The sequence below is a fragment of the Tyto alba genome, unplaced genomic scaffold, assembly GCF_018691265.1.
Source record: "Tyto alba isolate M040663 unplaced genomic scaffold, T.alba_DEE_v4.0 Super-Scaffold_3, whole genome shotgun sequence".
NCBI classification, from domain to species: Eukaryota; Metazoa; Chordata; class Aves; order Strigiformes; family Tytonidae; genus Tyto; species Tyto alba.
In genome coordinates, this window is record NW_024881304.1 from 14,640,565 (window position 1) to 14,658,643 (window position 18,079).

Sequence of the window (18,079 nt, forward strand, 5' to 3'; positions counted from 1 at the left end):
TATTGGTTTCAGCAGTTTGTGAAATCATACAACCAGAATGGTACAGATACACAGACCTCCAGGGTGGGAGCAGCATGATGCACATAGTCCTCATTGGCAAACACTCTGGTTATTATTGTTACCTTTAAAAACAAAAACTCCTTTAAATTCTGTCAGTTCACTTTCAGGCAGTTTTGAGGAATTTTGTCACTTATTTTCCTATTAGCGATAGCAGACTTCGGAAATCTCCATAGCAAGTTCCAGGCATTCACCAGTCTCGTGGCAGGACTCAAAAAGGCTGCAATCAATGTCACAGTCACAGTTGCAGTCGTTGTTGGCGTGGTCTTCGTTGGACGTCTGGTAGTATCTATTGGATGGACAACAGGTATCTGTCAGCCAATGTTCACAGGTATCAGGCAGCATTATAAGAAAGTCCCAAAATTGGCAGAACAAGCAGGCCAGGATAAGTGTTGCACATTCATCTAAGAAAAAGGAAAAGCAGCGAGACGTAAGAAAAGGGTATGCCTGATTATCCAGGTTGAGGCTAGTGTGACTACACAGAAATGAGATGCAAGACAGCACACAGAGTAGGCTAAAAATACATTGATGATAACTACTTCCATAAAGGCAAATGAAAGTATTTCTTTTCTGTGTTATTTGTTCTGGAAAAACAACAGCAGCATGAAAACAATTTGAATGAAAATGTTCTGTGGCAGTGAAGTTCAGAGGAACAAGTACTCTGAACCAACTTTATGGTTGGACCCAATGATCTTAAAGGTTTTTTCCAACCTAAATGATTCTATGATTTTATACTCTTGGTGTTTGGGCTATAAATTTCATCACAGGAGTGAAACTCACGCAGCAGGGATGCTAGCTGGGGGCTTTGCAGCCTTGCAGGAGTTTGGAAGTGCTGCTGCTTTGTGATGCCACGTGCCCTACCTGACCAACACACATGATGCTAGAGTTTATTTTCTCTTTCACAAGAGTTTTCAATTAAAGATTCAAATCATCAGTCTGCTCCTGATATTTCTAGGAAGGCAAAAAAAAAAAAATAATCACCCCCTCCCCCCAAAAAACAAAGAAACTTTCAGGGGCATTTTTTCCTGCATATGAAGAATTCAGAACTGAATCCTTCTTATTTAATCGATGCCTTTCTGGACTGTACGGATGTTACGGTCTGAATCAATCCCTGATGGAAGTCAGTGCACAAACTCCCGAGGCTTTTGTAGAGAGTGGCTCAATCCCCCAGACTCTCCAGTTCTAGCTCTTCTTTTTCTACGTGATCAGTCTGAATACAGGGGGTAGTGTGGTCCTGGCTCCTGAAGTCGGTACAACATCTGGGTAAGGACTGAGATGATCTTATGAACAAGACCAAGTCCACACACACGGAGGGAAAAAAAGAATAGAGATTCATCATCTGCTTACAGTTTGATTTCTGTAGTCTGTTTCAGTTAAAATGTTAATGACAGCTAGATTGCCTAATCGAAGACAGGGAGGAAAAGCAAGTCTAGAATACAGCCTTTGCAGAGGGCAGCGTGCTGACTGATTCGCAGCCCAGGGTCCTCCCACTTCCCCACCAAAATGGGTTTCTCACCTTTTCATTCACAGACTTGTTAATGTTTGAAAGGAGACAAAAGTTTGGAAAACAGCATCAGCTAGGATGTGTGTCTGGAGCCAGTGAATAGTCCTGAAAACTTGCTCACCATGATGAAAACTTTGTGTTATATTTGTTCCCCTCAAAAATCAACTAATTAACTCCCCACCATTCAAACTACAGCATCTGGGGAGGCTGCCTCGGGGTGCAGCAGGGCTCGGAGCAGGTGTGAGATTCTGACTGTGTGAATCCAGTTGGAGCGCAAAGACCCAGACCTTTCAATTTTTTTTTTTCCCTCCTTGTTTTTGGAAAGGAAAAATGCCTTCAACAATATGAATGCCTTTTCATTGGTTCTTTCATATGGCATATGGCATATGGTTATAACCACATTTCTTGCCCTAGGATGACTAACTGTGAACTCATTCAACTGCATTGGTTCTGTTGTGGCATTTTCTATCTCACGTAACATAAAGTTCACTGCCAGGAAGTTTCCAGAATTATGCTTTTTTTTTTTTTTTTCTTTTAAGGAAAGCTTTCTTGATGAAAAACAAAATTAAAAAATCATTCCAGCTTCTTTATGAAAAAAAAAAAAAAAAGTCAGTTAAAGCAGGTAGCAAGAATAAATAGCATGTGATTGAACTTCTTTCTGAGTAGCATATCATCATCAATGTTATCAATTTTAATACTTATTTAAATATGTCAAGTTCTATTTAAGTTCAGACAAGCACAACTAACTTCTAAGTCAGTTCTGTAGAATAAGAATGACTGAATTTCAATGATACTTAGTAAATTCAGGCTTACATTTTTTTCCAAATAAATGAGCTGAAATAATTATAAAATTGAAACATTTTATAAGGTGACGCCACTGCATTTAATTGTATGAAATTTACACTGTAGAAAATGTAATCATTTAATCCAGTAGTCCTTGATGTAATTAAGACTCTTCTTTTTAGATATATTATGTTTATGAATTTTCCTTCCTATACATAGATGTGGGAGATTAAATTCAAAATTATATATCAGTTAAGGATCTTTCAATTTTTTTTTCCTCTCCAAAGATCTGTTTTCTAATAACAGTTTTTTTCCTGAATGTGTTAACCATAATGGTGCTTATGTAATCTGAAGAATATAGATACGATTCTCAGGGTTTCATCCAGGAAAGAGAGCGCACAAAAAGCACAAGATTTTAATAATAAAATAATGTTTCAGCACAGAGTCTGTGATGTGCAGTAAAGATGCTTTTAAATTCCCATCAGAGCACACACCATGAACTGTGATAATGGATGTAACACATTTCAAAAAATCTGCATGTGTGAGGCTTTTTTGTCTTGTTTTAAGTGGGGTAATGTATATAAATAATAGATATTAGTAATTAAACATCCATTCCTATGCATTCATTTATGTATTTGAAAATAAATTAGCCACAAACTGCATAAAAGAAGATGCAATCTCCTGTTTTTTCCTCTGTTTTCCCTGCTGTTTGCGAAACAGCATTACTGCATTTATCTCAGTGAGAACAACGACCTCAGCTCTCATTCTCTACATTAATAGATTAATTAGCACAAAAGAAGAACTTCTAATAATTTTGCTAGCCTGCCTCATCTCCAAATTTTCCTGCTCTTGTTTGGTGGCTGTCAGCTCACGCTTTGCTCACGCAGATGATGCCCTGAACAAACCTGGTCCAAAGCTCGCTGAAGCCACGATGGTCACCCTTGGTGAGACCTGTGAGCTTTGGATCTGCTCCTTGCTGAGCACAGGGAACAAAATAAGCACCTATTTCCTCAGATACTTCTCTGCCTTCAGAGGTTCTCCATGCACCAGTGAGCAGGATTTGGCCTCGTGTGAGTGGAATAAGCAGTAACTTGTCAGAGTAGAGTGAGCAGAGTATGCAGTGACAACCACAAATCTGGCTTCCTTTGGTTTTCTTGGCTTCCATCCAGCCCTTAACATTATTAATTGAGCACAGATTGAGGTTTTTTTGTTAATTTCCTTCACTTTTAGCTTTTTTTAAGGACTATGAAATCTGTTATTTGTATCACATGGTACACACCTGTGTGCCAGTAATAGTTGAGGGGCCTGCTCAGATAGTCAGCAAACTCAGAAAATAGTGAGTGCCTGGACTAGAGAACAAATTCCCTAAATGTCATAAATACTTCAGATCCTTCATTGAAATTAAATGTATCCTAATAAATGTATCAGAGACATCCCTTTTATTACAGGATCCATGATACAATAGAGATGGTGATGGTTCCTGAAGAGAATGGAGGTTTTTTGTGTTGATCTGTATTTAGAAATATTTAATTTAGGAACTGTTAAATTATATACCTGATAGATCCCAACTCCTATGGATATAACACACTAATCCATTACTGCAGAAGGCACATATAAGAAACTTCAAATATGCTTCACAGAAGCCCTTTTTTTTCACATCCACTGGAATAACCAGGAATAGCTGTTTCTCAGCATAATTCCACTAATATCAGGTGTGTTGTATTATTTAGATTAGCAGGAATCATGTTCCTCGGTTTGTAATGAGTGTTCACAACTCATTCTATTCCTTAACTCTTGGTTATGCTACTGTCTCTGAAACTCTTAAAAAAAATATCCAGATATTCAGCTCTTTAACTTGTGCTTTTACATGATAAAAAGGATCAGCTCCTTTTTGGAGAAGGTAAAACAGCTCTGATTATTAGCCCCAGAGCAAGTTATGTTTTAACAATGTTCATTTGTGAAAATGCACTTGGACTATTGGGCTTCTGCTGCAATTTTGGTCTGTAACTACATTTCATAACACTTTGTTTTCAAATATGCTTTTGTTCATTAACTAACCAGAAGTTCTATTGACATGTATCCACTCCATCAGAGACAGTTTTCTGCAGGAGCATGGCAGAGTATGAAGAGAGCTCCTCATCCTGACCCACGTGAGTTTTACAGTGCAGTCATCAGAGGGAGGATTTGGTGATGGGTCAGCAGAATGGCAGGGTTGGATGCAATGGTCCACAGCAGAACTGCCTATACAGGCCCATAGAAATAATATTCTGACCACCAAACATAGCATCTGTTCAGCAACCACAACAGCTGCTGCAGTGCCAATGGCAAAAGCAACAGCCTCCGCTACTGCGGAGAAATGTGTCCATGTGAGATATTCTGTTTATCTCATACCAACACTAGTACCTCTGTGCAAATACTCATCACAGAAGTACAAATGCTCTGTTGCAGAATTGGATCTGAGATCTTCTTCTATGGCTTTAATATCACTGACAATTGAAGATCATTGTCTACAGATTCTCACCTATCTCAGAAATGTCTGCAGGGCAATTTAATGCTGCTTTTGGCTATGTTCTTGAACCTCCTGTTCAGCACGTAAACTTTTATTACAAGTTAGATACACACAGTGCTCTTGCAACGGGCATTATTTAGAAATCAGCTTAAATGTGATCTGTTTTATAAAACATACCGTCACTGTCTCTCTGATGTACTGATGCGTCTTCTTCAATGTAAGTGAATTCTCTGCATTCCTCCAGGGAAGCAATGGACGATGTGCTAGCATCTGACAATTTCTTCTCATTTTTGGTACCCTTTGATGAAGCGTCTGTGATGCTGAATTCTGCGACAGAACTCATAACAATACCTTTCACAGGCTTTTCATCTGTATGTTTTTCATTTGTAAGATGGTTATCTGGTGGGATTAGGAAAAAAAAAAAAAAAAAGACTTGTTTGCAATACTAAGACAGAGATCTGAAAGAATAACATATGCAAAATTTCCAAGCCTACGGATGTTTACTTCCAAGGCCTAACCCTACTTACCTAATGATTTCAGTCTCTTTACGCAACTAAAGTTTATTCATAGTGTAAGTATTTGTGAACTTGCATTCTAAGGTTTTCTCTTAAACCCAGAGGACTTAGAGGCTAAGCAATAATTCACTTCCACTGGGTGGGATCAGGTTAGGAGAGAGAAGAGAACTATTGCCTCAGTTGACATCTATTTCCAGTGTGATATCCTAACTTCAGTTTGTGATATAAAAGAAAGCAAAACAATTATCTTGTTATTTTTCAGCAGCAGCTCTGTTTCCCTAAATTTACAGCTAACAATGTGTGTGTAGGTGGTACCTAGATGCAGATGTGCCAGCTTGCCATGGCTCATAATCTTGTAGCAAAGAAAGCCAGATGGTCTCTGTTTAACATTCAGATTCATTATTTCATAACTTCATCCACACTTGTGTTGTTGGCCTGGAAGTCAACTAGAAGATGGGATACTTCACATGCTGTCAGCATGCCAGTGAGGCAGTTCAAAAACCAGAGAGCGCTTAATTTTAAATCCCAACTAGGGGAAAGGTTAAGAAGAGTTCTGAGCTCAATTTATTCTTGAAGAACTTCTCAGGCACAGATAAACATTGGTTGATATATAGTTTCACTTACTCTCCAAAGTGATCAAGAGGCCAAGAAACACACTCATTCTCTCTATGGCTGGGATGATAAAACCTCATCAATTCTTATCTACAGCTGATTAACTCCTGCACCTCACATCAAGCACAGCCTCACTTTTTATCTTACTTAAATCTTGTGATATGCTTGCTCTTGAGCTATATACAGAAAATCAATCTTTACAAACACCTCAGTTTTACAAACATTACTTTCTGAGAGGAACAGTAAGTGCTCTAAAGCAGTTAGTCTGTGCTCTGTTGCAAGGAGCCAGAGAGAGACCCTGCATATCTCTTGTTTTTCAGGTACCTTTGAATCCTGACATATATTAAAGAAATGTCAAGAAAAGGTTGATAGAATGAAACCTTGAAGAGACTGCAGTTGTGTCCCATAGTATCCTTGCAGCCAAAAGGAGGAAATGTGGGTGAGATGCGTGGATTGCAAGGTAGGTGAAAATCCACTGGGACCTTTGGGCTTGAAGTGAGGGGAAGCCAGAATTTAAGGTCTAACTGGTATCTGGAGCTAATCCAGCGAAGGCCACCAAAGTGCTGAGGGATCTGGAGCATCTGATGTATGAGGAGATGCTGAGGGAGCTAGTCTTGGTTGGCCTGGAGAAGAGAAGGCAAAGAGTGGTGCTGGATGTTGTCTTCCACTTCATTACCAGGGTAAAGGAGAAGCCAGACCCAACTCCTTCCAGCAGTGCACAGAGATGTAAGGACAAGAGGCCACTGTCACAAGCTGCAGGAAGGGAAATTGGGATTGCGTATGGGAACAAATTCTTCATCATGGCAGTTGTAAAGCACCAGGACAGTCCCTGGCAAGACTGGGGAAGTGTGGAGAGCTCAGCTGGGAACAAACCCCAGCAACCTGCTCTTACTGCAGAGTTAGCCCTGGTTTGAGGCAAGGCCAGGTGTGGTGACTTCTAGAAGTCCCCTTCAAGCTATTTTTTCTATGATTTCTATGATTTCATTTACTTACAGAATGAGTGAGCACTCATCAGATTTTTACTCATAGTCAGATTTCATGCCATTTTAGATCATCTTCATGTGGTGAAATATGTAGAAGCAGAAAAGCTGTGTAGAGGTTAGTGGAGTAAGACCTTGGGAGAGGATAAGAAGAAATACTAAGCTATCATTTTCATTTTAACTTTAGATCACTGCTTTAAAAATGTGTGTTGGCAGATGTTTTGGCTTGATTTTGAACTTGTAATAATGACAAAGTCTACCATAAAGGAAACGTGGATTTTCCCTGTCCTGGAGAGTTTACAGGTTGGCCTTAGGCAGGGTGTGACCAGTGGGATGAGAAAAGTGGAGGGAAGGAGAGAGTTAGACAACAGTGGCACGGAGAGGAGTCTCAGAAAATGATAACTGTCAGTTTTTGTGAGCATTATGGTGAAGGAAAGCCACAGGCGAGACTTGGGAAGAGCAGGAGGGGCAGTGGCTCCTCCAGGAGTGAACCAGCAGTGCAAAGCACAGTGGCACTTGCCTGCAGGTTGTACACTTTGGTCATAGGAAACCAGAATCCTGGACAAAGCAAATTTGACTTTGCCTATCTGTGATAATTTGTTGATGTTTTTTCCCCCAGAGTAAGTAAATACAGCTTTTTTTTCCCCCTCTCTGACTTGGCCAGCCTCTTGAGTGCAAAATGTGAAAATTCGTGCATTTTGGATGTGCTTACATGTACAGTAACCACTGTTTTCCAGTGTTTATAAACCAATGGCATACCACAGTTTTTCCTGCACTTTCTTTCAATAACATACTGTCTCCATGAAAAGCTGTGTTAATTGAAGTAGCAGAGCCCTGGAGGAAGCAATGTTCCGCTTATGCGTTGGATTTATTGGATAGTAATTCATTTGTGAGTCCAAAAGACACATGCCCCACCTGTTATTCAGGTGTAATCTTACAAATGGGTCTTGTTTGTCCAGGCTGAGAGCTACATGCAGGCTGAGTACTTGAATACATACGGATCGGATTGGAAGACCTAGGCAAGAATGACGATTTCTATCATTTTTCCACTTTCAAAATTGGCCCAAAAGTCTAAACCGGATATATTATAAATTGCAATATAACTGTTGAGTTGCCCATTTGTGCGACAATACAATGGCCCACAGAATGCATTTAAGCATTCAACAAACGAGACTGAAAAAAAAAAAAATCAGAGGTAATCAGTAAATGCCAGACTAACATTTACTGTATCCACCGTCTTCTACTATTCATGCTTCGAGTCAATTTTTATTCTTGAAGTGCTGTTGAAGAGAAATCAAAACCAGAAATAGAAAGGCATAGACATAACCTGAATTTTTCAATACAGTACCATCAAACAAAAGGGTAACAAAAGCTGTCATTCAAGGACTCTTCTGTTTGTTAAAGCATACTACATCTTTGAAAATACAGTACATTTTAGTGTCAGACTCTTAGTTTGAAAAGCTCCCTTTAAGTAATGTTATACTTGTCTTGTACAGCTAGATCAAGTCTTCATGCAATCACCGTAACAAGCAACTTGCTATGACAAGCGAGATCCTTGCTTCTAGAAAACAGTGTGATAGGGGCTAAAGCAGTGTACAATTATAGGTCTCCATTTCATTTTTATGCAATTACCTTCAGTTCAGCTGTGGGTCCATCTACATTATGTCTTTTATCAATTTAATGTTTGCACAAAGTGTCTAAAGAAATAAAGATTATGCTAGACCAGCATAAAAAAAAAAAAAAAAAAAGTGGTTAGCACTTTGGTTTTTTCTTCTTTTACAGTTTGTTACTGCACGGAACAGTAGTAGGTTGAGAATTTGGAACAAATAAGTGGAAGCAAATAGGCCTTAAAAATATATTATGTAAAACTGATATTATTTATGATTACTGTTAAATGAGAACATAAAAAAAAATAAATTACAATCAGAGATGGGAAGAGGGTCAAACTTTGTTACTGTCTTATAAGAACCTGTGTTCAGCTTCAGATATCCACAAATGTCTGTGTTTTTAACATGTAAAAATCATCCACTGAAGTGAATTAAAAGGGAAAAATAAGTGTATCGTGATGAAGAAAGCTCAGATTATTCAGTGTTAGACTGTTAGGCAGAGACAGCTAGAGGTAAACCCCCACAATGTGCCATTTTAAAATAGTATCATGAAGCAGCAACTTTCTCACACAGGGAAGCTGAGGCTTGCCTTGGCTGTTGCAGTAGACTAGGATTGTTCACCCATGTTTGTATTAAAGATAGATAGTCTCAATACTCACATGAAATTTCTATTTTTTTTTTTTTTAAGTTGGGTGATTCAGGCGGCTGAGTACAGTGCCTAAATTCATGAAAGCACAAAGTAAATTGTTTATTTTCCATTGATTCCAGCTCCAGATCCCTCTGGTTAATAGCAAGGAGCAGTGATACTAAGACTGGCATTCAGAGTAGGTCCCCTGGCCTCTATTTCTCTTCATTGGCTTAGGCACAAACCAGGGCTTTGCAGTCCTGGAGACTAGGAGGCTGGAGTTTCCTAGCATGCTTTTGAAATTAGCTTTTATATAGTGTCATATAAGGGCTCTAAGTCTGTTTTTGGCATGGGACAGGGCGTATAAGGGGTGGTCTATTCTTCTGGACAGGGGCTGCAGCAATATGGGTAATGCCAAAGAGCTGTTTGGAGCAACTGGTTAGGGGGAGTTGCCACTGAAAGAAGAGAACTGATCTGTCACCTTGCACAGGGCTCATACACATCTTGCAAGCAAAGGACAAGGGAACCTGTGGCTCTACTCTGTGGTGGCATTTGTTCCAAACCCATCCTGGTCAGTGGCCCTTCGCCTCACACCCCTGTGGCAAGGCATCCCAAAGGTTAATGGTGAACTGTGTGGAAAACTCTAGCAGTTTAGGACGTGTAACTTTTAAATTTCACCACAAGGCATCTTCATGTATCAGTGCAGCGACAGAACCAAAGGAATGCCTGGATGATCTCCCTGTCATTGGTTATCCCACGCATTGCCGTCGCTACCTACTTAATATATCACATACTTGTCACTGAAAGAGCTGTGTGCCGTGTCCATTCAGTCCTGAGATGAAGCAGTCAGAGCTACATCAGACCTGATGGATGATAACTTGTAAATATAAAAGCTTGAACTGAACTCACTTAGTTTGAAAAGACTCATGAAACCCAAACCCCAGCTTTCAATGGCCAAGTTTTGAAAAAGTGAAAAGAAAAAACAAAGTACTTTTTCTTGCCAGTCTAAAAGACATCATTTGTCTGCCAGCAGCAATGAGGGGATGCCAGGGGTATATCTGCATGGTGTGACACATGTATGGGTCCAGCAGCTTACCTGGATGGTCCCCACTGCTCAGCATCACCCTGGGGAGCGTGGGGAGGGGCAGGGACCTGGTGCAGCTGTCTTGGTGGAAGAACAAAACAGTATTGCAGAGGGACACTGTAAATAAATGTGGTTTGGCGCATGTGTCACCCCCAGCCATTTAGTGACAGTCATTGACTTCAGGAGTTGTTGCTTTGGGATAAAAAAAGAGCAAGTGTCCCTTCTTACAAGGGGAGGTTACAGGGGTTGGGGTACTGTTTCTGTTACCCTTTGTCTCATTTCTGGAAAGGAAGCCAAAAATAAAACAAATTTCTGAGAGAGAAATTATCTGAGAAGAGGGGAAGAGGATCACTGGAAAACACAGAAGTTCCTGTTTCAGGTAGGTACAGAAATTTGAGGGCTGAGAGGTCTGCAATGACATGTGGGGCATCACCCATGCCCAAACACCCCAGAAACCTTAGATGATGTTCCCAAATCATCAGCAAATTACATCCCAATCTCCAACCTCCATGGCTTAGCCATCTTAGTGGACAAGATAACCAAAGTCCTTGTGGTGGCAAGCCCAGGTCCCCACATGGGCACTGAGCTCCTCCACCTCAGCTGTGATTCCCAGGCCATCCACTCCATGTGTAGGGCTTGAAGGCTTAAAACCCTCTTCTTTCTCTTTCCCAGGGTCAGAGAGGCAAAGTAGAAGGAGGTGTGGGACTATCCCTACAGTAAGTGCAGCAGATGGAGCAAAATCCATGGGAACTGCTCTCATCCACGTAGGAGAGGCCAGAGGGAGAGCAGGCATCACAGCCGACCTGAAGCAAGCTGTTCTAGACTAATATATCATGGATACTTTCATAGTTTCATGCCTATTACATTTTGCTGAGCTCAGGCATAAGGATACAGGGAATTTAGAGACTGTTTATTTTTGCCGTGAGGAAACAGGAAATAGTACACAAGGCTATAAATATATATTGGGCTTCATATGACATCATGAACTTGTGCAAGTGCTTCTCTTCTGATTTATGGTGATGGACTGGTAATTCACAGGAGCTTTGGGTTTACTTTATTTTGCTGTTGCAGTAACAAAGCTAATGGTGCAATCCCAGGAGAGGGTATTTTATCAATAGTGAATTTTTGACCTCATTGCATACATTTTAACTTCATGAATTAGTGACCCAGCTGACTGTAAAGCCTTCTATAGGCTTATTATAAATCTATCACAGGACTGGCAAAAAATTTTGGCCCAGATCCTAAACTCTGACAGGCATGTGTTGATGGACTGCATAGCAAGCACTTCCACTAATATTTCTCACTAATTATACCATATATTAAGAAAAATGAATGAAGCCAATGTTTATATGCAGCTTTAACTGCTTTTGATGTAAGAAAGCAACACAATCCCTAATAAATTTTCACCTTCAACATTTCTATTCATTATAATTTTTACCATGATGAATGAAGTTAGAACTGGAGAGGGAGGGGGTTCATCTTGAAATCTGTTCAGTGAATGACTGAATTTACTTTCCTTCCCCAACTTGTGTTGAGGAAGGAGGGAACAGATGGACACAGGAAGAAGAGGGAGGCGAGTGTGGAACGAAGGAGATGGGTGAGGAACAGATGGAGTCGAGGGAAAGAGAAGAGGAGAGTCAGCAAGGATGGTAGGAAAGTTTTCCACTTGACCTTGAGTTGAAATGAAGATCTGCATATGTCATAGGGCAGATAGATTTTGGGATGCATCCTTTTTTCTCTCTGTGGCACTTATGTCTCAAAGTCTTGCAGGCCATCCCAGCAATGCAGTCCATCCCAGGGGAGCTGCAGAACCAGACCCTAGATTTTCTCGAGGGGACAGCTGCTGCAGAAGGGCATCTGTACTGTGTTCAAGTCCCATAATGATAATAATGGCAGGGGAGAATTGTCTGAAAACACATTACCCAAAACGGATTGGGATGTGGTAAATCTCCCAGACATCCCAGCCAACCCAGAAATTGGAGCTCATGATTTTGAAGAGGTATCCTACGCCCTGTTTGCTAGGATTCAATGGCCAAAATACTGAAAGAGATTTATGATTTTACCTGCTTAAAGTAAGACATTATAGATGGCCTGATTTTCAGAATATGCTGAGCATCTGCACTTTGAGGTGTATTGAATTATATAGCCCAAATCACTAGTAAGTCTTGGAAAATCTTGATTATATTCTTAATTCTATTAAATTGCCTGCATATAGTCCACTGGTTCTGGCTGAAGAATGGAAGGGGTGAAAGTTAAATATTGGCCATGTGTGTCATTCCCTTTGAAGAAAATGGGAGCCATGTGCACTCACCTAACAGCAAAGTTTGGCCCCAAATATGATTTCACAGCTGGGCCCTAACTTCAGGAATGCCAAAGCACTAAATGATTCAAATGGAGTAATCTGATCAATGCTGTATTTTCACTGTGGATTTAAACTGCACACACAGCAAGAGCAGTTAGTTTTCTCCTCTCTCAAAATCATTTTTCTCTGTAGATTTGATAGGATAAATATGAAGTTTTGCTCTCATCATACAAATAAGTGAATGGCAGAAAACGTATGTCAAATAAAATACACAACATTACTTCCTTTTTACTTTTTAGAGGTTGTTTAAGAAAATGGCTTCATTAATTTTGACTGAATAAAAGGTTCCTTTAAGGGTTTTCAATAGGTGACATGCAAAATGTTAATACGAATGATCAAGACAATGGAGGTTAAAACTGTTTTGAAAATATGTTTCTTTTATAGATCTCAGCTGTTGGAAGAGTTACAGAATAAATATACGGTAGTGCTGACATTCAGTGCTGTTTCATCTTAGCAAAAGAGTTTTTAATAAAGAAAATTATTTTCAAGGAATGTTTTCTGCAGCCAATCTTCAAAAAGAGGTTTTCCCCCCTCCTAGTTTAATAAAATTAAAGTAATTTATGTCATATTGATATGTCGATATGTTTTTCAATAAACTTTTTCACAGAGATTTTTAAAAAATTCTCTTCACTTTAAAAATTATAATTACATGTCTTCCTCCCACTTTGAAAATGGCACAAGGTGCTCATTTGCAGAGCTCTACTGTTCAAATCTTCACTGAGAATAGAAATGTCATGACTCAGTTAACAATGCTTTATTATTCACATTGATCTTTTTTTATAGTGTTCTTTATCTCAAAAACATTGTAAATCAGATATCTTCCTCCCACTCTTTTGTTCATTTGCAAATTTTTATTATTCTAGTTTAAAAAAGCAATGGAGTGTCAAGAGTCAGTGTATATTGTTTATGTTCTTTTTTGCTTTAAAATTACTTTTAACTATAAAAAGTAAGACGTACAGGAGGGGAAAAAAGGCTGGATTTAAGGATGCTTAAAAAAGAATTGAAGAGATCAGTGTGAATTTTATGTTGTTTGCTTACACTTTAGAGTTGTAACGGACTTTGCAAGGAGGACCAAACACTTTATGAAAGGGTTTTTATGCGCTAATTCAGAAGTCCCTATTGCCTCAGACATCATCATCCACATTAGACACCGGACATAATTCATACTCTCAGACAACACAATAGCAAAATTCACAATTGCTTTTGTAGTCTGTTCACTGGATGGTTTACAGGTGCCTGCCCACAGACCTGCTCCCTCCATCGCTCTGTGTCAGAGCTTGGCGCCAGGTCCTCAGGAGCCCTCGGCTGATAAACACCAAGATAAATCACAGGACTTCACAGCTCTGGTATCTAGTGTTAACTACATCAGAAGCATAACCTCAGCTGGTCACCAGGCAATGCAATCACTGAAACCCCTGGGCCAGGGTGCAGGATACAGCCATGCATCCTCCTGTAGACTGTGCTGGAGCCCCAAGATTTGTTTCTAGATGGATCTTCCAAAATCTCCTTCAACCACTGTTTTCTTTCCTACCAAGTTTTTCTTTAGGTCTGTATTTATGTCCTGGCTGTTGTGATTGTATGAAATGGCCTTCATGAAATAAATCCACTATAGTAACTGGAGTTAGTCCAGAGAGCAGCAGGATCTCTTGGCATTTCACATGCTGCTTGCTGATAGGTAACTTTTTTTTTCTTTTGCCTGTTCTGCATTAATTTCCTCCAGTTTATGCACAGGGCATCCTGGCACCCTGTTGTTACTCCAGCAGCTCTTGAAAGAGATCATCCTCTCTGGGAGTCTCCAAGAAGGAGTGGCTGTTTTTGAAGTTGAATTTAAGCCCCAGACTGGATTTTTGGATCTTGTAGGTGGTGTGGTGTCTCTATCACATGAAACAGCCCTAAAAAGCTTTTGTAAAGAAAAATAAAGTCTTGTTTCCATAATCTTTTGTTTCTTTCTGTTCCAAGGCTGTACTCACCTGACATTCTGTTAAAAGGGATGATTAAACAAACTCAGTGCAAGTAAGTCTCAAACTGAACCCAAACTAAAAACCATGCAGCCCTGTCCTTCCCCCTCCAAGGGCAGGGTTAAGCATCTGTTTGTTTTTATTAATGTCAGTAGGTCAACCCAGCCACCATAGGGCCGTGACAGTCCCTGTCCCTTCCCTGGGCTGCAGGGATTTGGGATGCATGGCCCCACACAGAGCCCCTGAGGCCACCCCACTGATGGGGCTGCACAGGCACCCTGCACTAGGTGCTGGGGCAGGTCCATGCCAGTGCTCACGGGCAGCTGCTTGTTGTATTGCCAGGATGACTCAAAACTCTCAAATTCTCTTTATTTCTCACTGCAGAGCGTGAAGCTGGAGGTTTTGATGCATTATCTTATCTGAATTGATCGTGTTGTTTTAAAATTAAAAAAACCCCCAAACATTATTATTATTATTATTATTATTATTATTATTATTATTATTATTATTATTATTATTATTATTATTATTATTATTATTGTCCTCTCTTTGACTGCTGCATTAATTCAGTCTTCCTTCCTTCCTTCCTCTTATGATTAAATACTCACCCCATCAATGAGGTTAAGACTGTTTGCCAATATGATCAAGTTTCAGAAACAAAATCCTAACCAGAATGGAGTAGCTAGAAGTGGACGGGGCTTTATTTAATATTCTGGCACAGTAACTAAAGATAGGTATCACCCCTGGACATGCTGTATAATTGCTCACTCTGTTTAGTTTGGGAAATTTATAGGTAATGTAAAACAGAAAATAGTGAGTTTATTACAAAATATTTTTTTTCCACATAAAATTCTGTGTTATTAAGTTCAGAAAGCACTTAAAATTCTGTTTTATTTTTGGTAACCACTACCTCTTGAAAAGTGAAAAGTAAAAATATCAGAGGGATCTCTAGGCAGAATTTGTGAACTTTCCAATGAAAAGACAGCACAGTGTCTTCCTTTCACTTCCTGAATGACACTGAAGTTATGTGCCAAGAGTTTATTCCCAAAGCAGGTATTACACATGGTTATGGTCACAAAGATATCCTTACACAGCATTAATGCCAGAGGAGCTCTGAGGCTGTCAGCATTTTGATTTGGTGGGGGGACACCATCAAAACCACATATATTCTTAAAATACATCCAAACAGTTTAAATGCCATCAAATAGAGCTACAAATCACAGAAGATGCAGCATTTCACATAGATGGTCCTTAAATCTCTACTTGTGGTAAATTGACATGTGATAATATATGACTACAAAACCCTATGTCTTCTAATAGTTATAAAAGCTTTTATTTGATTTGAATGCAATAATGAGTGGCAATTTGTGGGAGTTCTATGTCTTCTAGAGACTTTCCTAGCAAACACTTCAATTTTTTTCTCTCTCATCTGCATGCCATACTGGAACACAACTGGGAGCTGGACTTGTCCACTGTAGCAAACATTATTAATCTTATTACCATCTGAGCACCTCCCTGTGTGCTGCTGAGCAGCCTTTGCTGGACCATGCTGGAAAATCATTTGTTTAGCTCCACAAGGGTCTGATCAAGTATCACCACATGTCAATGGAAAGAATCCCAGGGAGCTCAATGGACCAGGCTCCAAAAAATCCTCCAGTATGGTAGCCTTCTCTGTGTTTCTTCTCTCTTTTCCTCAGAAAGAGTTGTAGACAAAGCAATTAGCAATATCTGAAGCAGAAGATGTATCATGCTGTGCATCTTTTCACAAAACATTTTTATCCTGGGGGACACCAAAGATGTAGAACATCTATTCCGGGGGCACACAGATGACATCCACTGTTTTTTAATTATGTAATACGTACTTTTAGGACAACGTAGTCTTGCCAGCTCTGGCAAAGGCAAACACAGTAACTGTTCTGCTCACAGTATTAAATACACTTCTCTCGCTGTGCAGTGGAAGGATGTGTTTAAACTCGCAGTCTATCACTATTCCTGGATAGTGTAGGAGAGTCCAGGAACACTCAAGATGTCTTTTCCTGTGTATATTAACTTGTTCAGAACAAAATAGTGTTCTTAGAAAACATGAATCTTATGGCAGAAGAAAGTTTCCTTCATGACTGTGCTACAAAGGTTTCCAAACCGAATGCTTGTTCATTTGGGTGCATGAAATACCAGGTTCAGCCTGCTCACAAGAACAAACATTTAATTTCTTCTCACCGTGGCACCCTCACTGTGGTCATTTCCACCTGTAATGTTGGCTTTGTAATGCTGGCAAGTGCAGTATGCGCACAATGTCTTTGTTGTAAGAGCTTTCGGAGGAGAGCTGCAGAGTTCTTGCGACCTCAGTGAAATTCCCGCCTCTCCCCAACGCCGGCTGTTTGTCCTGCTTAGCAAGGAACCGCGCGCCCAAGGAGTTCTGCTGCTGTCGGATGAGAGCAGTGAACACCAGAGGTTTCAGGTGTTGCTAGACGGGAGGTCAGCACCCTCCCACCTCTCTGTGGACCACACATGGGATCAAAGGGTTGGTTGGGCAACCTTCAGTGCACTGAGCTTGCCAAAGCCCCAGGAGCAGCACCCCTCAGCCACCCCCCTCAGGGCTGCCCGTGCATGGGGGCAGATGAGAGCTCGACCCTCTCCTCAACATCTCCTCACCCCAAAACTTTCACTGAAGCTTATGCTCAAGGCTCAGGTGTACAATTCAAGCAAGGCGGTCACAGCCCAGGCCCTGAGAGGGAAAAGTGCGTGTCAATGAAATAGAAGAGGTGTCACTGTTTTAACACAGATTAGGCAAAATCTAACCCTCATTAATCCTTCAGAGCAGGGCCTCTGGTTTGTTCTTTTTTCAATGTATTCTGTATTCAAAGCAAGTACATTCTTTCTGTCACTATATCGCTATTGTTAACAACTATAAATGTATTAAAAACACAGGGGCATTTTACTATGTGTATTGTGCATAAGAAATATTGTTACATGACAAGCTCCAATTGGCAAGTGAAAAGAGGTTTTATTGAAGGAAATAGCAGTAGCAAACAGTGAACTATGCAGAATAATGGTAATTGTTCCTTTAACATTGGCAGCGCGCGTTCACTTAATATGACTGCTCCTCTGTCTCTGCCTCATCCAGACCCAGAGGACCTGTTAGACAAGCAGGCAGCCACCTCTCTCTGGGATCAAGCTGTCAATGCAAACTTGCTTTCTTTCTATTTCTCGGAGCTAAGCTATACCCCCAGAGCTCCTGAAGCTTTTCCTGAGTGAAAGCTTTAAAAAAGCTCCATTCTAAATTACATCACACGAGCTGTTCTCTTCAGACTGACAGAACAAAAGCGGGGGGGGGGTGGGGGGTGGGGGGGGTGGGGAGGAAATGCCAAAAGTACCATCTGAATGACTTCTGAGTTGGATAGAATGATTTACCTCTTCATCCTTTATCAGAGGAGACTAACATCATCTTGACCTTGCCTACCAAAGCCCCAGCACTGTCCTCTA

General features: G+C 40.3%; 1 protein-coding gene across 2 annotated transcripts in view; it reads right to left on the bottom strand.

Annotated features, from left to right (window-relative positions):
- Positions 1-201: 201 nt before the first annotated feature.
- Positions 202-18,079, bottom strand: part of MDFIC2 (MyoD family inhibitor domain containing 2) — a 46,356-nt gene continuing 28,478 nt past the window's right edge. For both annotated transcript variants that reach the window (XM_032985651.1, XM_032985650.1), the window contains 2 exons: positions 5,031-5,252; positions 202-461 (listed from right to left, as the gene is read on the bottom strand). In XM_032985651.1, the coding sequence (XP_032841542.1) occupies positions 202-461; positions 5,031-5,252 (482 nt within the window). The remainder of the gene's footprint in view (positions 462-5,030; positions 5,253-18,079) is intronic.